The sequence below is a fragment of the Rhinolophus hipposideros genome (genome assembly GCF_964194185.1).
Source record: "Rhinolophus hipposideros genome assembly, chromosome: 8".
NCBI lineage: Eukaryota > Metazoa > Chordata > Mammalia > Chiroptera > Rhinolophidae > Rhinolophus > Rhinolophus hipposideros.
The window spans coordinates 74,102,727-74,126,026 of record NC_138054.1 but is presented as its reverse complement, the minus strand read 5'-3'; the positions used below and the strand labels follow the sequence as shown (position 1 = coordinate 74,126,026).

Genomic DNA, 23,300 nt, shown 5'->3' with positions numbered 1-23,300 from the left:
TTGCCCTCCTCTGTACCCAGTGTGCTTCTCTTACTCAGCTGAAATGGTCCTGTTCTCCTGTGCAGCTTCCCTGACCCCCAAGCTGAGTTGGGTTCTCCCTCCTTCTGATCCCGCAGTGCTGTGTCTAATCTTCTGTGCAATCTGCCATGCTCTAGTGTGTGACTGGACTAAGTGAGCACCTCTTATTCAGGGACCTCGGTTTCCCCAAAACAAGGACAGAGAGGGCCCAGAATGGAAGCAAGATCAAGTGGATGCTTGCAGAGTGAGTGAATGAATGAATGAATGAATGAATGAATCAATCAATCAATCAATCAATGGACTTGAGATTTCCACTCTCCCCACCATAGCTAAGAACCCTGGAACAGTCCCACATGAGAAATTTTCGGAGACAAAGTTGTTCCAAGTTCTGCCCACTTTTTTCCCCTCTCCAGTGGCTTTCCTGAGTCTCCCCTTCATGACTAAGTCATTGCTTGGAGCGGGGCTTCACCAACTTGTGAGCTTCCCCTCTCAAACCCAGCCAGTGCCCACTCACCTTTGGACCAGCGGGTCCATAGAGCCCCTGCTTTCCAGGAGGTCCCTAGAGGAAAACAAAAGGCAGGGGGCAAGTCTCTGCAGCATCTCCAAGCCACCCAGGGGAGGCAGGTGCTGTGAAAGGACCACTTTCCACAGCCTCAGTCCCCTGGACTGTGTCTGGCTGGGCTCTGTGTAAGAAAAAGATGACAGCCTCCCTGATAACAGAAGGGTTGACAGCTGGCAAGAAGACGGATGTCCCCCTAGGGCATGGCCTTGTATGATTACATTAGTTGGGTCCCTTGTTACAGACAAAAGAGGTGAGAAGTCAGAATGAAAGACCAGTCTGTGGCACACTGGAGGACCTGGCAAGAACTGGTGCCCAGGAAACGCTTGTTTGGAATTTATTACTATTGTCTCTTTTTGATCAGGTTAAAAAAAATAGTGCAAAACAAGTCTCACTCTCATCCTCATCCCCTACCCCCCAATTCCTCTCCCCAGAGAAACATGGACACTAGTTTCCTGTATATCCATCCAGACAGAGATAGGCTGTGCATACCGGGAACTGTTACTAAATGAACAAAGGGGTTAAGGCAAAGCAAGGAGCAAGCAGCAGCATCCCCATGGGAAAAGAACAAACCCAGCGCCACGGTACCTCTTTGCCAGCTGCACCATCCGCACCAGGCTCACCCTGGGGAGTAAGAGCAATGAAGATGTGACGAGTGCCAACCCAGCTTGATGTCACATGCCTCACCTTGCCCACTGGGCATGCCCAGACCCCGTTCCACCAAGGAGCCATGATTCTCTCCCTTCTCCTTGGACATTCTGGGCACAGGCATGGAAAATTAGACCCCCGCCACACACACACACATTCCCACCCTGTCCACAAGCCCCACACTGATGGCTCCAGGCTGTCCCCCTACAAAGGAAGAGCTGACTGTGCCTCCCAGCTCTTTGCTTGAGATTACGGCATCTCACATGCTCTCAGGCTCTAAGTATAAGCTAAATGTTTGCTGAATGAGGGTATGAATCAGAGATCTGGTCAGGGGGGCCTGAGCCTGCTGCATCCCCAGGACCAGGAGGGCTACCTACCGGGCCCCACCCTCCTGCTTCTGGTAGAAGCTGGGGAAGAGGAATCTGTGATTGCAAGACAACCTGGCAGATTCATCCAGGGATCCTGGAGCCTCCTGACCCAGCAGGCAGGTAGTGAGAAGGGCTGGAGGGACCTGCCTGCCCAGGATCCGAGGCAGAAATAAGAGTTGGGGGGAGGTGAGACTTGGCCCTCTTGGCAGATGGGCTGACCGATCACTTCTGCTGAAGTCATCCACCCATTCCAGGCCACTAGCCCCAGGGTCATTGATACTGCTCCCCAGAAGAAAGTCTGCTTTGGCGGAAAGCACCCTGACGTGCGGGCTGGGAGACCTGTGTTTCTGCTTCAGCTCTACCAGCAAACTTTTCATCCCTGAGACTGTTAGTAAGTTCCACCTGATGTGGTTCACCTGCCTAGAACCTTTGAAAGATGGAGTATTGCAGAGTGGCTAAGGACAAGAGTTCTGGAATCGGGCAGGCTCTCCCACTCATAGTTGTATTATTCTGGACAACCTACTTAACCTTGATAAGCTTTGGTTTCCTCATCTGTAAAATGGGGACAATCAGTCCTTCTCAGTAGGGTTGCAGTACAGATTAAACAACAAAACGTCAAGCTCTTAGATCACCATCAGCACATTACCAGTAACTAATATAGCATAACTCTTAGTATTAAACACTAGCTGAGACCAAGGAGTGGTTTCTGAGTTCTGTGTTTCTAGTTCCTGACATTTGTAAATTTTCTGTGGTTACCAACAAGCTCCCCTGGGAAAGGGGCAGGGAGGGATCAGGGGCCACGTCTCCCTTGCCTGACACCTAGTGGAGGGCTCTGCACACGTGATACTGGTGCATGGTCAGAGGCGGTGGCCTGGTGTGCAGTTGGCACAGCGCTGGCTTACAAAGCGTATGATGTGATCCTCAGGCACAAACTCCACACTGCCACCTTCCATGCTAACAGCCTCTCCCCTTCCCCACAGACCCCAGATGTGCAGGGCGGTGCTCAACTGACAAAGCCAATTGGCCCTCCTGTCCACCCGGGGCAAAAGGGCTGTGCTTTAAGAGGTGGGGTCTTACCGGGGGGCCAGGGTGACCAGGTGGGCCGGGCTGGCCTGGAAGTCCTGAAAGGCCCCTTTCTCCGGTGGCTCCCCGGTCTCCTTTCAGGCCCTAGAGAAAAGGAAGGGGGATGGTGAGAGGGGAGGGCAAAGGGAAAAGTGAACTCCACATAGCCAGAAGCAGATGTTGTGTTCTAGAGACCACGTCCCAATACCTCCCCTCCCTGCCCAGGCTCCAGAGGGGGAGCTGGTGCTGCGTGTACTTGGGGCAGGGGCCTGGAATGGCCTCCAGCCCTCTCTGCAGGCCTTCACCACATGCCGGTTGGGGAGCTCTCTGGAGGCAGGAGAAGCTGACCAGGGAAGGAGAGGGATGGGGACAAACTGTTCTCCATCCCCCAGCTCCCTCTGAAAGGAGCACATGGCACAGCAGGGCCAAACTCATGGGAGGGAGGAATGAGGGGAGCCTGTCACTCACCATTGCAGAGATCCCAGCTGGGCCTGGCTGACCTGGAGGCCCCTGCGGCCCCTAAAGAGACACAAAGTCAGCAGGATGGAAAGAGTCTCCAGTAATGAGGCCCCTGGGAGGCAGCGAGGAACCGACAGTAGGAATAAGCCCTCAACTCCATCCCTAAACCCGCCTTCCCTTCTGGTTTTGCACTTGAGTTTTTTGCCAAAATATTGGTGCCAGGGCTGAGGCCGGGGGTCCCTGAGCCCAAAGGACCCTCATGCCTGCTGCACGCTGACTGGTATGTACATCTGGGGCTGTGCTGAGGGGACCATCTGGGAGCCAGAACCAAGGGCAGAGGACAAAGGCCTGAGTCACCTTGTGAGCCCCGCCCCTTCCTTCTGTTCTGTGGGAGGAGCTGGGGGTCTACACAGCAGTGGGTGAGGCGCAGGGGCTCACAAGGTAACTTGTGCCAACCCAGCACAACCCCAGCACAACCCCTGGCCTTCCTGGTCTCCTGCTACTCCCCTACCACACGAGGGCAACGAGACTCAAGCTCAGGAGTACTCCTGCCCTGCCTGAGCTGGGCCTTGGCCAAATGTTCTCCCCCATCTCTCCACATTCTCACCAAGGCACAGCTCCAATGTCACCTCCCTGGACAGAGCTCCCCAGGGCTCCCCAGGGCTCCCAGGGCACACACGTCTCTCTCAGAGCACTTCCCTCCACACTCCCAGATAGAAAGTTCCAGAGGCATGGTCTCTGTTCTACTCATCTCAAGTCTCCTGAGACAGGAATGTCCAGCACTGGGACTGGCACACAGCAGGGGCTGACTGATTGGACAGAGGTGAGAAGAGGGACCCCTCTGGTCCCCACCCCCAATGAGTCTCCAATGGGGACACAATTCAGAGTATGTGACTCCTTCCTTCATCTGTAACATGAGAGGGGCCTGAGCTAGACCTGGGTTCCCCAGTCAGGGGCCTCTGGGTCCCCTGAGATCATAAAGATAGTGAGGAGGACCTGAGAGTTTCTGGTCATGAACGTTTCCAGAAGCCTTTTTCCTGGAAACTATACAGCCAGCCACAACAGGGCTGCAATAAAATGCCAGTGTATTTGCTTTTCTCTGGAACCGCACCAGCTTGGCGCCATCGCACTGATCAAAGGCACTCATTGGCAGTCATCTATGTTACCAATGAGTAGACAGGAAATCCATTACTGCTTAATAAATATCCTCTCAAAGTTGCCCTATCTCGGTAAATACACCACCCCCGTGCCCAGCTGCCCAAGCCCAAAGCAGGAGTCACCCTTTATTCCTGTCTTTCCACTGCTGCCTGCGGCACCCCTCCCCCACCCAGGTCATTAGAAAGTCCTCTACTTCCAGACACACGCCTGATCTGTCATCCAGGGCTCCAACACCACCTTCTGTCCACTGCTGAAAAGCCTGCCAGTTATATCTCTGCTTCCATTTGCACACACACACACACACACACACACACACACACACACACCAGCGCTGCCAAGGTCCTCCACCATCTGCATCGTGTCCTCTCTAAGCCCAGCTTTCCTGTTCCCACTCACACCCTTTTTGAACGCCACGCCAGCCGTGCTGACCCTGGGGCTCCCCAGACAGACCACGCCCCTCCCTGCCTCAGGCCATTTGCGTCCTGTCACCTGCCTCCCACCCCTGACCCCTGACCGGGATGCTCTTCCCTCAGACTGCTGGACAACTGGCTCCCTCCTGTCAAAGTTTCCTCTAAGGTCGCCTCCCAGTCCCTCTGTGGGACATCGCATCACTGCCTGCTGCTTCCGCATTCATTTGTTTGTTTATTGTGCTTGCATGGAAGCTCTGGGACCAGAGGACCTTGTCTATTTTGCTCACTACCTTAGTCCAATGCTTGGAACAGTGCCTGCCATGGAGCAGGTGCTCAATAATTCTTTGTTGTATAACCGAATAATCTTTGTTTGATCAGTACATTCGAATGCACCGAGAAAACAAGAAAATAGCAAAAAGCCTGGAAACCCCTGGATTGGGTGGTCCCAAAGCCCCTTATAGTTCTACGGGCTGGGGCTGCTCCTGAGCTCAGTTTTTTCAGGTTGTCACCAGCTTGCCCACTGCCATTCAGCCCCAACAGAAACCTACCCCTCATGGAGGCAGAGACAGAAACAGTTAACTCACAACATGGCCAGGGGGGCCGGGTCTTCCCTGGGGTCCCATGGCACCAGGCTCACCCTGCAGGAGACAGAAAAAGGAAGAAATGACACAGAAACTTACGTGGGGCTGTCAGGTGGGAGAGGACTGAGCAGAGCAAGTGGAAGGCCGATGGTCCAAGGAGCCGAGCTGAGCCCTGGCCCCCAGGCCTAAGCCTTCCTGTGCCCGAGGCACCGGGCCTGCCCATGAGTATGGTTGGAACGACAAGGCAGAGCCCCCAGCCTGAGAAGGCCAGGCCCCGCTTTTCAGGTTAGTAACCCACCAGCCTGTAGACAGGGGAACCAGTTACAACCCTTCAGAGGAGAGAGAAGGTCAAGATGTGCAGTGTTGGCCAAAACCTCCCCCAGAGAGTTAAGGAGAGTACGCAGCCACCTTGCCAGGCAGTGACAGTTAGTGGCTGCATCTCTGACATGGCAGAGCCCAGAAGCCGGCTAAAGACACCATGCAGAGACCCCCAGCCCTTACCTCTGCTCCGGGCCGGCCACTGCTACCTGGGGGACCTGGCTTTCCACAGTCACCCTGGAAGAGACAGGCAACTGGAGCACACCAGACTTCCACTTGGCTCCCCAAACCCCAACTTGACCCCAGATGGGTCCCGCCGCCTGCGCCGGCTCTGGCCAGACGTCCTCTGATGCTCTCAGGCTAGTACATGGTCAAAGCCCTGACCCAGTGGGGGCAAGGCACTGCTAGGCAACAGTGGCCTCAGGAGGCTTGGATGCTGGGATGGCATCTCAGCCAAGGGTCAGGTGGCATGTCCATTCAAGTCACCTCTGCCTGGGGTCAGGCTTCGAGGAGAGCTGAGAAAACCTGCTTAGCAGAGGTCAGCAGGCCCTTACCTTTGGTCCTGGGAGGCCAGGGTGTCCTGTTTTCCCCTTGAAACCCTGGAAATAAAACAGGGAGCTGCCACATCCCTTCCCTCAATCAGAGGCCTCTTCGCACCCCTTCTTTCTCAGGTTAAACAAATCAGACCAATCCATAGAGGATGTCAGCTGCCCAGCCACCAAGACAGAGCTACACCTGCTCAGCTTTGCCACCTCCAGCTCCCAGCTCCTTCCTGCAGCTCTACTTACCGGGGGTCCCATGAGTCCAGGTGGGCCAGCAGGACCGGGGTCCCCCTAGTGAAAGAGAACAGCGGCATCGGCACAGGAGCTTTATCCAGCTTCTCATTCGTCACTGTTTTCTCCCTTCTCCAGCCCCTCCCCCAGCTGTCCTGGAATGGAGGAATGTCTTGCTGGGTGGGGGGAAGACTCCAAGCTGGGCTCAGCCTCTGACTGGCTGTGGCCCTGCGTGAACCCCAGCGTCTCTCTCAACCTCAGTTTTCCTTCTTTTGGGTACAGAAGGGTTTCACCTGGATGCTCTGCCCTTTGCCATGGCCCCATCCCTTGGCCTGAGCAGGACTCAGGCCTGCTCGAGTCCTTCTATGCCGCAGCCTGGTTCTTTCTAACACCAGCCTAGTTGGCTCATTCAGGTTAGTTTGTCCACTCTCAAGCTGGGAACCTCTGATTCCAGCCAATGGAAGCCGGGGTCTGGGTTCCTTATGCCACTTGGCAGTTCAGGCCCACCCTGCCTGCACAGGCCCCAGCCAGGCACCCAGCACCAGTGGGGCCCCGAGGGACGCTAGTTTCTTGAGTTGCCTGAGTTTTTGGATAGCAATGTACTTACTTCACTGTCCTGCCTTTGGTGAGGCCTAGCTCATCCGAGCTGGTTAAGGCTACCAGGAGAACTAAGACATCAAGGGGCTCTGGTGCAATCAGGGAGGTGGGGTGCCATAAGAGGCAGAGGGAAGACATGGGCACCCCCTGACAGAGGTGGGGGCCACTTCAGATCCCTTTATCAGGGTTCCCTTGACTTTGGTTCTTGGAGAAGGAAGGCCCATCATCTCACCCTTAGGCCAGGCTTGCCGTCCTTCCCATCCAGACCATCCAGACCGGCGGGGCCCTGGAAACAGTAAAAAGGGATTTCTGCATGCCCATGCTGGAATCCTCGGAGTGGGGAGGTCTGACTGGGCCCCTCCACCCTCTCCACCCCTCACTCAACTCCCAGCCCTACCAAACACACACGTGTACACACACACACACACACACCCCACACTTGTTAGCCTAAGAGGTCACACACTCACCTGAATCCCAGGAGGTCCTGGTGGCCCGGGGGGGCCAGACATGCCTGGTGAGCCTCGAATCCCCTCACTGCCCTGAAAACAAGCCCAACAATGTCAATAGGACCTCACCCCATGTGAGAGACCTCACCCCACGCGAGAGACAAGGCCCTGGGCCCTGGATTCGGTGACTACCAGAAGTCAGGATGGCTTGGCTTCTAACCCCAGTTTTGTTTGAGACTAACTAGTTATATTTGACATACCACTCCCCCAAGAGGATCTGTCTTCATCTGCAAAGTATCCCCCTTTCCTCACTGTTCCACGAGGAAGGGATGAGACTATTCAGTCCAGACTCTTCTTCAGGGTGGACCAGGGGCTGGCATCGTGGGTGCTCAGTAGTATGTGTTAACTGAAAGCATTCAACTCACATCGGTTCCAACAAGGAGCCAAGCACTATATGGCCTCTGATTTCCCCAGGTAAACAAAGGGCGGCCTCTGTCCTCAAAAAGCTCACAGTCCAGTGAGGGTGGCAGGCTCCACAATCAGGGACAATGCAACAGTCCATGTGCTCTGTGTGAGTACATGGGCTACAGGAGTTCAGAAGAGGGCGTGACACTCTGGCTGAGGTCAGGGAAAGGGTCAGAAGAAGTGTCACCAGACACTAGACTCTGCAGGATGTCTGGGATTTGGGTAGGTGGAGGAGAAAAAGGTATGCCACACACAACTTCAGAGAAGGATAAGGATTTGGAAGTGGTCACACGCCTGTCCTTGCCGGGGTGTCTGGGGAGCCTGTGTGATGGGTGGGATGGGAGATGAGGCCGGAGGAAAGAGCCTGGTTGAGGGTGGACCCTGAATGTCATGCTCAACTTTATCAAACAGACCATTGATTTGCAAACTGTACTTCTCAGAGCCCTGGGGGCTACTGAAGGGCCCAGAGGCTGGGAGTCCAGAACCCCCGACCCTTGCCTTAGCCAGAGCAGCTCCACTTGTATCTAGTGTATAGATTGAGGGTTCACATGAGCTTTTGTGTGATGAAAAGGCTTGGAGACTACAAAAAAAGTCTGAAAACCACTATTACAACCACTAGGAAGCCATTGAAGGCTCAAAGTAGGGGAGTGACGAGAACAGACATGTAAATTACAGTGTTTACTAGAAAAAGAAAAGGGAGGCAGGCAGCTCAGTGATGAGGGCTGCTGCATTCTCCAGTGGGGAGAAAGGGGGCTGCCTAGGACCAGTGGCTATGGGGGTGGCCAAGGGGAAGGGATCCAACTAGAAACCCCACAGAGGGGGAAAAGAGCTCTGAGTAGTATTGCAATGCCACCAGTCACCAGGAGGGGTCAGCACAGCCCCAGGAAATGTCAGCCCCACAGGGAGTTGAGAAAGAACCGCTGGCCAGAGGTTTGGGATTCTCTGCAATGACCAGCCTAAGGAGAGCAGGCAGCCCTGGGCATAGAGACAGCACAGAGGGCTCTGGCAGGGGCTGCCGCCCAGGTCCCTCACAGAGAAAGGAAGGGAGGCGGTTCCCACCGCTGTCTCAACCTTGGCTGGTAGGGTCTGACTTAGGGAGGCAGCGAGGCGTCTGGGGGCTCTCCTGGGCTGGGAGGGAACTCTCAGCTTCGTCTCTGACTTGCTCTGTGCCCCTGGGATGCCCCAGCCTCTCTGGGCGTCATTTCCTCACCCAAACAGTGAACAGTTAGACCAAGATGGTCCTTCTACAAGTGTCTTCCAGCTCTGAGAGGCTGTGCTGTGTGTGCTTCCAGGGGAAAGAGGCTCCCCACGAGGGTGCAGAACTCCTGCACCTCTCTCTGAGGCATGATCCCCCTCCCCCAAGTTCACAGTCAACCTTGTGGCCACCTTATACTACCCACCCATTACAGCTGGGGAGCCCAGAGGTGGGACTGAGCTGGGGACGTCAGCCCCCAGACCCAGGCAGTTTAGCAAGCCAAACGGGGGTGGGGGGGGTGAGAGGAGCAGCCAGTGTGAGGGCTCCCCAGACTGCTGCCCCTTTCCACCTTTGTCACAGGCCACGCCTTGCCCCCTCTGGGCTCTTGGGGACAACCCCTCCAGGTTGGTTTCTTCCTGCTGTTGTCAGACCCATAAGGCAAACGCCCAGAGCTCCTGCTGTGGGGCTTCTGGGGCTCCTAGTCTCTGCATGCTTCTTCCTTCCCTCAACTCCTCCCATCCTCCTTGAGGAGATGAAGCTGGCTTGAGCTGGCCTGTCACGTCCTAGTCACCCACCTCTCACTACACTCTGTCTCCTCCCCACCCACCCTCTCCCATCAGCTGGGACCTCGACTGCACAGAGGTGGGTGGATGTCCTGGGCCCAGCTGCCATCTCCAGCAGCCTACCCGCAGGGGAGTGGCTGGGGCCACCCTGGAGGGCTGCATCCTTTCACCACCCATGATGAAACTGAGGCAGTCCTTGAATTTCCAATGGCCTGGGGTGAGACAGGAGTGACAGGGAGCTGTATGGCTCCGATCTGTGACTGTGGCCAACATGGAGTCCTGCTCACCTTCTCTGCTTGGGGGCCGGGTGGGCCAGGTGCTCCTGCTTTGCCTGGGAATCCAGGGGGACCCTATATCAACAAAGGAGTAGGCGGGAATGAAAGTGGGGCTGAAGGGGGAGCTCCTCTTCCTTCTTCCTTCTGTGTGTGTTTCACTGTTGTTGACGCTTTCTAGAAATACCACCCAGGAGCAGTGAGTCTGGCTGGCCTGCTGGGCTGGGGCCCATCCAGGAGGCCCTGTTCTCCAGGTCCTGGCTTCTGGAATCAGGGCTGGCCAACCAGACCGTTCTTCCCTCCCCTCCCCAGGCCCATCCTTGCCCAGCCTGGCCTGGTCAGGCCTGCCCCTCCCAGATGGCATCACATCAGACAGAGGTGGCTTTGTATCTTCACTCACCGGTGGGCCTGGAAAGCCTGGCTGGCCTTGAAATCCCTAGGGGAAGAAGCAAGGGACAGTTTGCTATGCCATCCCTGCCCCCCTCTCCTGCCTGGCCACCCAGATGGAAAGTGACAGGGTGATATTGCTTCTAGCCATGGGGCCTTGCCTTCCACTCTTCCCAAGATGGCCAGTAGGTGAGGCTCTGGGCAGAAGGTGGGCGGTTACTCAAGATGGATGGGGGCTTGGAGACAAGAGCTGGTCCCCCCTACACACACACACACACACACACGAAAGACTCGCCACCAGGGAGAGGACCCAGCCCCATCCTTTCCTTCCCCCAGAAATCCACTGTAGTCAAGGCAGCCAGACAGGTCCCAAGTGCCACTCACCTGGTCGCCCTTCTCACCCGAGTTCCCTTGGGGTCCTCGCTCTCCTCGGGAACCCTGTCACCACAGAGAACAATGCAGCTGGAGCTCAGTCTTCCAGCTCTCATATCCCAGGGCAGGACCAGGACCAGAGACCCACGTCTCCCTGCCCCTCCCTCACTCACCGCTGGGCCTGGGGGACCCGGGAGGCCTTCTGACCCTGGTGGACCCTGGGGACACAAAAGAGCAAAATTAGCCACTCGGGCTGGAGGAGGTGGGCAATCGGGATGGGGTAGGGGATGGGACACAGCAGAGGCAGGGGATATGGTGGGAGGCCCCTCTGAGCCTCCTCCCCCTAGTCTGTTCAGGCTTCCCTTCTGTTGCCTGAGCTACTGAACCAGCCTCTTAACTAGTCCTGCTACCGCCTAGCTCACTGCAATCCAGCCAGCAACTGGATGCCATCTTCCCTGCTTCAGCCCAGCTTGGATTATGACACGCTCTTGCTCCCAAACTTTCACAGCTCCCCTCTGCCAGCTGAATGGGGTGCCACACTTTCCACCAATGCTGGGTTTTGAGGCATTCTGTGATCTGGTACCAGTCACTCGTCCCGTGTCACTTCCCTCTGCATTTGTTATCTTCTGCCTTGCTTGGTCAGCCCTCTGTTCCCTAAACACACTCTACACAGCCACACGCTGGGCCTTTGCAAGGCTGACCCCTATACCTAGAATGCCTGCCACTCCGCAACCCCTTCTAGATCTCACAAAACCTTCCAAAATCATTAGATGTCTCAAAACTGTTGCTTCGGTGCCCCCACTCGTGGCCTCTCCCTCTGGGATTCGCCAGTACAACAACCATGTACCCCCCGCCCCCACGGCATTCAGGGCTCAGCCTAAATGCCATCTCCTCAGAGAGGTCTCCCTGGCCCTCCGTCTAATAGCACCCTGCACGCCGCGGCAGCCCCTTCCCTATTTCCTCCATCGGTCTTTTCTCTCAGAATTTATATATGTTTGTTTATTCATCTGTTCTCTGGCTCCCCCACTGGGATGTGAGCTCCGTGAGGACACGGGACACAATTGCCTGTTTTATTCGTCACAGCACCCTCAGAGCCAGGTGCCCAGCAAGCCCGTGAGAAATGTTTGTTATTGAATAAATGCACAGCGGGGTTTGCTGTACCCACCAGGGCCTCACTAACATGTGGGGGAGGGGGGAGGGAAGACTAACGTATGGGAGGGAGGTTTTCCCAAACGGACTCCGGTCTGAGTACAGGCTCCACCCTAACTCATTCACAAGCTGTGGGACCCTGGATAAACCACATCATCTCGTGAGCTTCAGTACCTCATCTGACAACTCCTAGACTCAGTACAGACCTGGCTCTGCAAAGGGGGCCTCTGGGCTTGCAGGGGACAGGCCAGGTGGCCAAGCTGCATCTACATCCCAGCCTGGGCCCGCCCCTCCCAGACCCACCCCTGCCAGCCTTCTTTTGCTGGGGTGGGGGGCGTCTTCCGCCAGCTGACTCCTGTCCCCCTCCCCTTGGCAGCCCAGGCCATAGGCTCCATGAATCCTGCTGGGATTCTCCTCACAGCATCCCGCAGCCCCCGCAGCCATCAGCCTGCCTGACTGCTTGACATGCAGCTGGAGTGACTCAGGGGGCAGGGAAGCAGGGGTCATGGTCCCCCGCCCCCAACGGGCTTCTGAGAAAATCTCTAGTGGCAGCAGTGGAGGCGGCAGGCAGGGACCTGCTCTGTTTGAAGCCCTGCCCCTGCCCCCACGCTGAGCTGCGACTCAGACTCACCGATTCTCCCTTCTCTCCAGAGGGCCCCGTGTAGCCACGCTCCCCCTTGATGCCCTGACAAGCGAGCAGAGAGAGAGTGTGGAATTAGCCCGGTGGCTGGCTTGTCACAGTGCTAATGTGAGGGGTGGAGACTGCAGATGGCAAACAGAAGGCCTGCGGAGGAGAGCTGTGGGCTGCTCCTCACCGGCTAGTGTGGCCCTCAGTGGAAAGCAGGGACCTGCTCACCCAGTGTGTGGGGTGACACCTCCATGCTGTCCCTCCAACTCTCCCAACAACATTGGCCCTCCAAGGAAGCTTAGTATTATCAGGTCTTGGCCTTTTAGGGTCCTGAGTCTGGCCCTCGACATGCAGTGACTACAGTGGGCCCCCAAAGCGGAGTGCTAAGGCCAAGCCACACTTCCAAAGGAGGCTTACAGCAAGGGCTGTTCATGGATGGCCTGGCAGATTCACAGGCTGAAATGCTTGGAAAGGAAGGAGCCTGCTGAGGGATGCCCAAGCCTGGTCCTTCCTGACCACCCCACAAGGTTCCCGTATCCCAGAGCCAGGCTCCTCTTACTCACAGGCAGTCCTGGGGGGCCCATGGCACCTGGGTAGCCAGGTTGCCCTGGAGGACCCTGCAAAGAAAAGTAGACATGATGGAGCAGCCCCCTAACGTTTCTATTCCCCCCTTCCTGGGAAAAAGCGTGGTCAAAGCTGGAAAACCTACAGCTGCCATTCAGCAGGCACCCGCCCACCCCAGGACAGCCACCACCGGGGGCCATTTCCCCAAGGCCCAGGTTCCCTAGGTCTCGACTACCACCTCAGGCCTGGGGCTGGTGACAAGCACCAGCCTGACCAGGACCCTGGGAGCTGAGCTGGAGGAAAAGGCCCAGAGCAGGGGTGATGAGGATCAGGCAGGGAGAGTCTTATAGGGAGAAGGAGGGAGAAAACCCCAGGGACATTGGTGGAAACCAGGGAACAAGGGTATTTGCCTTTACAGGGAGTTGGGGCACATGGAGGTCGGCCTCCTTTGATCCTGAGGGGGTGTGAAGAGCCCCATACTGAGAGAATCAGGGCCGAGGGGCAGAGAGTTTCAAAAGGAGTTCACTTCCCATCTTCCTCATAGCAGCCACCCCTGGGGCCCAACCACTGTCTCCCCAGGGCTCTTCAGCTATCTCCATCCCCTGCCGACCTCCTCTTACCGGTTCCCCCTTCTCTCCAGTCAAGCCTCTGAGGCCTCGCTCTCCTTGAAGACCCTTGGAGATAAAAATCATGAGAAACTGCAGGGGAGGGCATTCTCCACCCAGCCCCTGACTCTCGCCCCCTGCCCATGGTCCTCTGTCCCCATTCCAGGTAAAGGTGGGGGTTGCTGATAGCTCCCCTGGGGTCCCCAGCAAGGGCCCATAGTGGGTGTGCCCTAGAAAGGTAACTGTCAGAGGTATAAACTCCCATATATGAGTGCCTCTCAGAAGCATACCTCCCAAGACAGGTAATACAGAGATGTGACTCCAAGATGGGTGATTCCCAAAAGGTACCTCTCAGGCAGATGACTGTGTCCTACTGTGGTAATTATTTGGGGTACACCTTTAGGAGGGTGACACATGTGTGCTCCCCCTGAGGGGAAACTTTCAGGAGAGGTGTCCCTAGAGTGATGCTCCCACTAAAACGTACCACCAGATACCCAACACTTACCTGTCCAAGCCCCCCACCCCAACCCAATCACCTCCTTTTAGGGACGCAGGGGAGAGACAAGGGAAGGCCCGCTTCAGAGCAGTCCCTGTCATTTTTCAGGGTGCAAAGGACTATCAATTTCAACCAAAGGCAGAGCCCCCACCCTCTCTCCTCTCCCTGGCATTCGTACATTCACCACACCATTAAAGGGCCATGTCTGCCCCTTCTCCCTCGTGCCCACAAGAGACGGTGCCCAAACTTTTCCACAACACAAGACAGATGGCTAGACAGACAGATGGCCCCTTCACCCAAGCAAGCAGAAACAGACAAGGTCCGGCCAGGATGAGGACGTGGGGACAGATGGAACTGCGACAAGGAGGGGCCCTGCTCCCTGGGCTTTCATCACCAGGCCTGGAGAAGAGGAGCCAGGCTCCAGGAACACAAACAGGAGGTTAGTTTCAATGACCCAGAAGGAAGCAACAGTGAGGATGGGGATGATTTAAACACACTTGTGACGATGACGAAGGCAGAGCAATGACACCTGGCAGAGGAAGCAGGCCAAGATGCTGGGCACAGAGGGGCAGGGCCCCACGACACCCAGAAACCCAACTGGCTGGTATCGCGTGTCCAGCCATGGAGCAGACTGAGGTTGGAGCCAAGAAAGAGGAAAGGAAGAGAAGGAAGCTGAGCGTTTCCTCTAGGATGATGGGAAAGGTGTAAGCATGGCCACCTTTTGGTCCCCAGGGTACCTCTGGACAGCCCTGCCAAGCAGCAGGGCAGCAAACCTGTGCCAGCCTGCAATGAGAAGCCCTAAAGCTTTGGCATCTCTGCCAGGCTCTGTGCCAGGTGCCTGGCAGGGTCCCAAGAAAGACTTTCAGCAAATCTTTAGTCAACACCAAAGGTGGGAAAAGCAGGAGGCAGAAATGAGAAGGGAGGAATAAAGAGGCCCCCAGAGGCACCAGCTTAAAATAAGAAGGTAAAATAGCTCCAGAGGACTTATGGGGAAAGATGTGCGATTGTGAGAAAGAAAAGGGAAATGGAAGTGGGGAAAAGAGAGATGAGAGAAAGAAAGCGGGAGAAGTGGGAGAAGGGAAAATGGAAAGAAGGCAGAGACTGGGAGAATGTCCAAACTGCATGGACCTCAGGGAACCTGTGTCATTAGCTACCATGCCTGCAAGAGGACAATGACAAACACGGAGGATGGAGATGAAGGCACGACAGGAAGGGAGACAAGCAAAAGCCACAGAGACCTGGCTGGCGGGGGGGAGGGGAGGTCAAGCAGCGCTAGGTTCTTACAGGCAATCCGGGGGAGCCAACAGCACCAGGAAAACCTGGGGGGCCCTGGTGGGAGAAACAGGCAGGTCACATCTCACAGGCTCAGTCTCCCTGGGGCACAGTCTGGGGCTGAGGGGTCATGGGAGAGGTCACGGGACTTTTTCAAGGCAGCTAGAAAAGAGACTGATTGAAAATCTTGGCCCAGAGACAACTGCTCCTCCCCTTGGCTCCAGGAAGAACGGCTCTGCTATCAGCAGAGACACGCGAAACAGCCCCCAGAGTCAAACAGCCCTTCCCAAGTCTTCCCGAATCTGACTGAATCCCTTTGCTGGACCAGGTGGGTGGCTCCCTGTTTCTAAGATAGCTCCCACCAGCCATTTTTTCTCCAAAGAAAGCATTTTTCAGTTCTTCCAGTCTTTTCTAGTCACTTCTATTTTCCTGCCATATCAACACCACAGAGGACTCCAGGGTGGACAGCCCTGGTCTGGCCTTTGTAGACTTGTCCTACAGATGGCCCTACAGAGCAATGGAAGGCAGCTCCATCTCAGCCCCTGGCCCCTAAAGGGACTGGTGTCACAGGGAGGTGTAGAGATCTGGCCAGGGTGCCACATGCTTTCCTGGCTGCGGAGATCACAATCCAGAAGCCTAGGTCCCCCTGCCCAGGGACGCCTGACTCCCTCGTGCAAAACACAGCAGGGATGGGGTTGGGGAAACATAGACGTGCCCCCAAGGGCCTCCTCTAAGCAGGACCATGGGCAGAGCGGGCAGAGCAGGCCAGCTGCAGGGGGTTCAGTGGTGGGAGTCCACAGTCCCCACAGATGCTCTGATGAGGGAAAGGAGTGGGCACTGGAAGTTTCTGTTTTCTGCTCTGCCCAGCTTCCTGGCAACAAGGCAGTAAAATGGTGTCGGAGCACTACACCCCCTTTGAGAGCTTCTCAAGTGGGCCAACCACAGGAACCACAGATACTTACAATAGGGCCTGGAGGACCTGGGGAGCCCCTGATGCCAGGCGGACCCTGCAAAGGAAACCAAAGGAAATGAATGAAGAGGCTCAGGCCGCACGGAGCCCGGGATCTCAGTGGCTTTCCTCCCGGCTCGCCACGCACAGCCAGAGTCAACAGGCAGCTGATATCAAAGCAGAATGTGAAAGTTGATGTTAAACCTTTCACTGAGTTCATTCAATCAACCAATAAATGTTTATTGAGCAGCTACTATGTACCAGGCACTGGTCCATGTGCTAGGGAACACAGCAATAAACAAAACTTAAAAATCCCTGCCTCATGGTGCTTACACTCTAGGGGAGAGGTAGGTGGATGGTAACAAATAAAACAGGGGCTGGCACATAGTTGGCGCCCAGTAGATACCTGTGGAATGGCCCTAAACGAAGGAAGTACACAGTATGTCAGATGGTGATGAGTGTGATGCAGGGAGGGGGTTGGGGCCTGGGGTTCGTGTGGGGGGTTCAGTTTTAGAGAGGGTGGTTAGGGAATGTCTTCCTGAGAAGGTGATATTTGAACAAAAGGCTGAAGGGGTGAAGGAGTGAATCCTGGAGCAAAAGCTGGAGGCAGAGGAATCAGTTAGTCTGGGGGAGGGAGAGTGTCTCATGGACCAAGAGCAGCGAGGAGGCCAGTGAGCAAGGAAAGCAGATGATGTCAGAGCAGGAGGCCCCTTAAGGACTCCCAAGAGACAGGGGGCCGCTGGAGGGCCCAAGAACACATTTGGCAGAAATGAAACTGCCCTCAGGAACTAAGCACCATTTGGTGGAGATACAGGCTCCCTCCGGGCCCTGCCAGAATGAGGGTGCAGCCCCGGGTCTTACCTCTTCTCCTCTTTGGCCAGGCAGTCCTGGAGGACCCGGCAGGCCAGGGCTCCCAGCACAGCCCGGCTCTCCCTCACTGTTGTCTCCCTGAAGTGGATGGAGATGGTGGGAGTGAGTATTCAGGGCCCCTTCCATGGGGCTCAGGGCAGGGGGTGAAGAGAAAGCAAGGGCCACTCACCCGGGCCTCCTCGGCTCTGGGGAGCTCCCGCTCTGCGAAGCACTATGGAGGACAAAGAGAGGTTTTGTCAGGTGAGGCCACCAGGCACTGTCCCTGCACCAAAGCTGCCCCTGAGCCCAGCCTCCTACCCGGGCACAGTTGTCAAGGCCTGGCACACCGGGGATGCCTTGGTCTCCCTTCTCTCCTTTCTGCAGGAAGGCCGCTGGGCGGGCCTTCTGCCCCTGGACACAGTCCCCACAGATGCTCTGAGAAGGGAAAGGAGAGGGTAGTAGGGCATAAAGACAGCCAGGATGGGCCAGATGGGAGAACCCCCTTCTGAACTCTGCCGGGGCACCCTGCCTGGCGGTCCTCCACCCTCTTGCCACACCCCTGCAGCAGCTTTACCCCATCCTCAGGGGACCCAATCCCAACACTGGCTTTGAGTTTTCTCCAGGAAGAAGCTCTGGTACGGCCAAGCCAAAGCAACTTTCCAGACAGGCGTGTGGGAGGAGACGGAGGGGCCCACAGAGGGACCATCTGTCCCGGCTGTTCCTGCAACCTGCACCCACTGTGAGGACATGCCACAAGGATTTAGGCTGAAAAGGCCAGCTCCAAACACCAGCTTCTCCACCCAACGGAGCAAAGGGAGCAGCTGCAGGAGCGGCCAGGCCTTTTGCAGATGCCCTGGGATGGAGCCCGCCCTCTGTTCCCCAGCAGGTTCGTATTGTCACAGACTCCCAGTTTGCTGGGCCTGAAAGTCTTCCCGACAAGAAGGTCCTCTTCTTACCTGGGAGGTTTTAACCTTTTTGGGTTACAGAGCCCTCTGAGAGTCTGGTGGAAGCTATGAGTCCTCTTCCCAGAAAAATAAAAGCCACTAGTGAAAACTAGACTACAACTTCAGAGGACTGCGGAGCCTGGAGTCTATGCATGGCCTGATGGGGTGTCCGTGGACCCCTAGGCGGGAGCCTCTGTTCCACCTGCACTATTCACTGCAAAGCCCAATGCTAATGGTTGTCATTTACTCAGCACCCATGTGCCAGCCATCGTAATAGGCCTTTGCACATTATCACACTCAGGCCTGACAGCGCAATGCAGCAGATCATCTTATAAGCATTATGGAGATAAGAAAGCCAACACTCAGAGACAGCATGGCTTGTCTAAGGTAGGGGGCAGCCTGGACTAAACTCTGATGTGTCTGAGACCAGAGCTGGCACTCTGTCCACAGGCCCCGCCTCCTCTGGCTGTGGATGCAGGTGGTGGCTGGGGCTCCTGGTCAGCACCCTGTGGGGCACCATCTGACCCCTCTCAGCTCTTGCTTAGAGCCCGCTGCAGAGCACTGGATTAAGAAGCCATCAGATGAAGTAGTGGACAGAAACATGTTAAATCCTGCAGGTGGAGTTGCACAATCACTTGCCCAGAGGCAGGATTTGGAGGAACCCCAGATTGCCAGAAGCCTAGGAGAGAAGAGCTGGGGATTCATTGTCACACCCCACTGTGACCCAACATGTAACTGAGGCCAGGAGGTTAACCTGACGTCAGGCTGCTTCTAGAGACATCTGCTGTCCAGAGCAGGGGTGGCGCAGGCACTCCCCATGCTCTGGCCTGACCAGGACCCACTGGGATAGTGGGATGTCCAGGGCACTCACTAGCCAGTGCTGGGGGTGGGGGCAGGATAGGGATGTTCTAGAGGCCGAGGTGTGGGAGGGACCCCTAAGGATGCTGAGCTGGAGAAGGGAAGAGTCTGTCTCATCTCCAGAGGTGACTGAGCAAGGAAGGGCTGTGTCAGCCTTAGCTCCCAAGGGGAATCCCGGCCCAGCTCGGGAGGCCAGGCCAAGCCACAGCTCGGGAGTGTGATCTTGACACTGTCTGCAGGCCCTGGCATAGACCGACTCTCCTACCAGGCCCCAAGTTCCCTTGCACCACTAGAATTGCTTCTCGAATCCCATCTCCTCCCTGGATTCTTTCTGGATTGACCAGAGGATGGCTGAAGCCTTCTTTCAGGGCCCCACTCAGTCTTATCATAGGATGTAATCTTGGCAGGCAGGCCTGCCGATCCCATAACTGCACTTTCACCCTCCCCACTCTGCTCTGGACACTGTTAGGCCCGGCCCTGGCATGACCATGGTGGTACAGGGCTTCACTGGCAGCTTTGAGGTTGGAACTGCCGACAATCTCCAGCATGTGGGTACCTTGTCAGTATTCCTCCAAACACTCATTCAGCAGATATTGACAAGGGTCTGTGACGAGCTGGGCGCTGCGCTAGGCCCTCTCTTAGATATGCTTGGCACGCACACTGCCCACAGACAGCTCCATCTGCAGCTCTCTCTGTGCAGTGCCACTCCCACCAGTTCCTACTCCCTACCTCTTACCTGAAGGAGGTGCTGCTCAATGGGTAAGGCCCCCTGCAAGAGACAGACAGGAAGGCTCAAGCAGGGGAGAGGAAGGGGGAAGGAGACTTATGGCTTCAGGTGAAGCCGTGAGAAGCCACATGCCAGCAGGCTTCTCCCTGCCTCAGAAGAGGGAGAGAAGGCATGCCCACTGCAGCTCAGGAGCTAGCCTGGTGAGCTCAGCTCTGGGAAGGGCATGGAGAGGGCTGGATAGTGAGTGCTGGCCGGTACCTACCAGTTCTGCAGTTAGCCCAGGCTGTCCTGGCAAACCGTTGTTTCCAGGCACTCCCTGCAGCAAAGAAGAGACACAAGTGAGTGGTCTCCTCCCTCTAGCCTTCAGGGCACCCTGCTTCATCCACCATCCCCCTGCCTCTTCCCCTCCTCTTGCAGAGTTGAGAGCCCACATTCTTAGCTCAAAATCTCTAGACCATTTGTAGGGAAAGTGGAGGAGACCCAGAGGGGTGACCCCCCCCTCAAAACCAGTCTAACAGGGAGTCTTTTTCCCCACATGTTACAGGAAGGTCAGAAATTAGGCAGAGGCTCTAACTAAGTCCTTTTCCTATATTTCCTCATTGAATCAACACAGTTCTTTTGGTGAGCTAGGTGTTAACTCCATCTTAAAAACAGAGCAAAGACTTCAGAGAAGGTGAATAACTGCCGAAGGTCACAGGACACGCAAAGCACAGAGGTGAGATTCTGAATGAGGACCACTAGCTTCAACCCCTCTCTTAACCACTATTTCAGCATAATTTCTCAAAAGAAATTATGCTGAAATTACGCAACTCCCAAGGTGGAGGCTTGGAAGTCAGACCTCGCTAGGTGCAAATCCCTACTACCTGTATAACTTTTGGCAGGTTACTTGGGGTAAAAAAAAAAAAAAATCTGCGTGCCTCAGTTTCCCTATCTGTAAAACAGAAATAGTTCATGGTGAAGCTTAAAGGAGACCATGCTGTAAGGAGCTTAGTACAGAGCGTGGCACACAGAACTCTCATGTTAAATGTTTGCCACTCAGACGCTCTGTTCCCCTTGTAGACTCACAATGCACATTTGCATATTCAATGCTCCATGGAGGCAGGGAGCGTGTTCCCTCTTAAATCCCCAGTGTCCGACACGGAGGACGCACGCATTAAATGCGTGTTAAATGAACGCACCACTGCTCACCCTGCTCTGCCCGCACGGGATTTCCTTGGCCCGCTCTGAGAGTTGGCTTCCCTTCGAGTCTCAGTTCCTAGCAATAGAACATGCCACCTTCCCCCCCATTTCAGGCCAGGCTCCATCAGACCTGAGTCAAACCCCAAGTCAGCCTCCCCACCCCCTCTTACACTGCCATGTGCATCACCCAGCCCTGCTCATTCTGTCTGCATACTAATGAGTGTGCAGGGTAAACTGCTTGCTTAGCACAGGGCCTTGGGAAAGGGAAAACCCCTTGAATGTGTTCATTACAATTATGCCCTAAATTATTATTCAAACCCTGCTCCACTCTCCATTGCTCATGTTACTTCAAGCCTGATTCTTGGTGATGATCTTTTCTTGCCCACCCCCACCCTGAACTAAATGTCCCACCTGTTGTTCTACTGCAGACTTGAAGAGCTATCTAGTCAGCTACTCACGACCTACCAGCTATCTAGCCTCAGGCACATTTCTTAGCCTCTGTGCCTCGGTTTCTTCTTCTGTGAAATGGGAGAGGATTACAGGAGATAACCAAGCAGTTAAGCAGCCTGGTCCAAGCATCCTTGGACCAGTAAGTGCTGTATATCTCTGAGCCTCTTTCTGCATCTAAAGAGAGGAACTGCTGGGCCCTCCCTTCCTCAAAAGAACTGCAGGAGACAACCTGGTGAGGAGGACGTGCACCCCACGGGCAGAGGGCAGGTGCCCAGTAGTGGCAGCCTCGGCTTCGTCTCCAGCACGGGCATGAGAGGACGACTCTGGTGCCTGGAATCAGACTCAGCAGTCACTCTTTGCTGCCTCATTCCATCAGCATGTCTTGGCAGGGCTCATACTACACCAGCATGAACTTGTTAATGTATCACGTTGAATGACTGTCATGCTTCCCCAAGCAAACTGCAAGCCCCCTGCAGACAGATTCCTGTTTCCTGGCAGTGCAACAGGAAGCCCGGACACTCGATAAATGTGTGGCTGGCCCATAGGGGACCCAGAGTTGGCTCTACTTCCACCTCTGGACAAGAGACAAAAGAACTGCGATCCCAGTGGAAATGGCCATCAGCAGAGTGTGTGTGTGTGTGTGTGTGTGTGTGTGTGTGTGTGTGTGTGAAACGGCAAAATCGCCAGGACAGTGGGGAGTACAGAGTTTGTGAAAAGCTTCCATGTGATTCTGCTCTTCTTCTTTGGGTGAGAATCACTCTTTTAGGAGCTGGGGGCATGACCACTGCCTGTGCCTTCTAAGGAGCTCGGGAAAATGGGGCCGGGTTTGCAAACCACTGGGGAACCGTCCTGAAAGGCAGGGCAGGGGAGAAAAAAGTCCTGCGCTCTGGGAAGCCCAATCCAGCACTACCAACACCTCGCTGGAAGACCTCAGCCAAGCTTCTTCACCTTTCAGAGCCTCAGTTTGCCCAGCTGTGACTTGGGGATAACACCACTTTCCTACCGGAGTTGATGTAAAGCTCCAATGAATGAGAGAAGGGACATAGGAGAAAAGCAGTGTTTGCCATAATGATGGTGGATGCCTTCTGCACACCTACTAAGTGCCAGGCACAGTTCTACACATTTCACATGCATTGAGTTGTTTAAAACTCACAAAAGCCCCATGAGGTACATGCTGTAATTATCTCCACTTAACAGATGAAGGAATTGAGACACAGAGAGGGTAAGTAACTTGCCCAGCATCACACAGCTAACACACAGCAGAGTTGGGATTCAAAGTCAAGCTGCCTGGCTCTGAATGAACGCTCCAATCACAATTTCAACTCCTATTGCCCTCCCCTCACTATCTTTGGCCTCCCTGCTATTCCCCCAAACACGTCAGGCACATTCCCACCTCCGGGCCTTTGCACCTGCTGCTTTCTCTATCAGGAATATTTTCCCTCACAGGCTCACTCCTCATTTCCTTGGAGTCTTGATTCAAATGTCACCTTCTTTTCAAATCTTTCTGAAAAGATTCAAATGTCACTTTTCTCAAATTTCTTCCCCGCCCTCCTCCCATTTTCGATCCCCACTCCTGCTTTATCTTTCTCCTTAGCACGTATCACTTTCTAACATATTGTATTTTATTCATTTATCTTGCTTATCATCTGTCTTTCCTACAAATGCAAGCTCCAAGAGGGCAGGGATTTTATTTTTGTCTACTGCTGTATCACCAGCCCCTAAAACAGTGCCAGAAAATAGCAGGTGGGCAAAAATATTTGTTGCACAAATAAATGTAGAACACTGCTCCAAAACAGAGGAGCTCTGTACCAGCGTAAAAGTTTTATCTGACTCAGATTCTAGGTTCCTGACAGCTGGCCAAGGCCTGAGCCTGGAACAGATGTCAGTGGGGTATCTGGGCTAGCAGACAACATGACATTTCTCGAAAAAGGACCAGGAGTGCACACAGCCAGCCGTAGGGATCAGTGGGAGCCCTGCGC

The 23,300-nt window shown here is 55.1% G+C and overlaps 1 protein-coding gene across 4 annotated transcripts in view; it reads right to left on the bottom strand.

Moving 5' to 3' along the window:
* The window catches only part of COL16A1 (collagen type XVI alpha 1 chain), a 50,317-nt gene that overhangs the window by 3,243 nt on the left and 23,774 nt on the right, over positions 1 to 23,300 (bottom strand). For 3 of the 4 annotated variants that reach the window (XM_081055294.1, XM_081055295.1, XM_081055297.1), the window contains 24 exons: positions 19,955 to 20,008; positions 19,702 to 19,734; positions 17,482 to 17,598; positions 17,354 to 17,395; positions 17,176 to 17,262; positions 16,328 to 16,372; positions 15,378 to 15,422; positions 13,613 to 13,666; positions 12,992 to 13,045; positions 12,432 to 12,485; positions 10,825 to 10,869; positions 10,664 to 10,717; positions 10,293 to 10,328; positions 9,908 to 9,970; positions 7,419 to 7,490; positions 7,184 to 7,237; positions 6,370 to 6,414; positions 6,136 to 6,180; positions 5,765 to 5,818; positions 5,267 to 5,320; positions 3,124 to 3,174; positions 2,671 to 2,760; positions 1,166 to 1,201; positions 533 to 577 (listed from right to left, as the gene is read on the bottom strand). In XM_081055294.1, coding sequence (XP_080911420.1) covers positions 533 to 577; positions 1,166 to 1,201; positions 2,671 to 2,760; positions 3,124 to 3,174; positions 5,267 to 5,320; positions 5,765 to 5,818; positions 6,136 to 6,180; positions 6,370 to 6,414; positions 7,184 to 7,237; positions 7,419 to 7,490; positions 9,908 to 9,970; positions 10,293 to 10,328; positions 10,664 to 10,717; positions 10,825 to 10,869; positions 12,432 to 12,485; positions 12,992 to 13,045; positions 13,613 to 13,666; positions 15,378 to 15,422; positions 16,328 to 16,372; positions 17,176 to 17,262; positions 17,354 to 17,395; positions 17,482 to 17,598; positions 19,702 to 19,734; positions 19,955 to 20,008 — 1,329 coding nt within the window. The remainder of the gene's footprint in view (positions 1 to 532; positions 578 to 1,165; positions 1,202 to 2,670; positions 2,761 to 3,123; positions 3,175 to 5,266; positions 5,321 to 5,764; positions 5,819 to 6,135; positions 6,181 to 6,369; positions 6,415 to 7,183; positions 7,238 to 7,418; positions 7,491 to 9,907; positions 9,971 to 10,292; positions 10,329 to 10,663; positions 10,718 to 10,824; positions 10,870 to 12,431; positions 12,486 to 12,991; positions 13,046 to 13,612; positions 13,667 to 15,377; positions 15,423 to 16,327; positions 16,373 to 17,175; positions 17,263 to 17,353; positions 17,396 to 17,481; positions 17,599 to 19,701; positions 19,735 to 19,954; positions 20,009 to 23,300) is intronic. The other variant, XM_081055296.1, reaches the window with a different exon arrangement.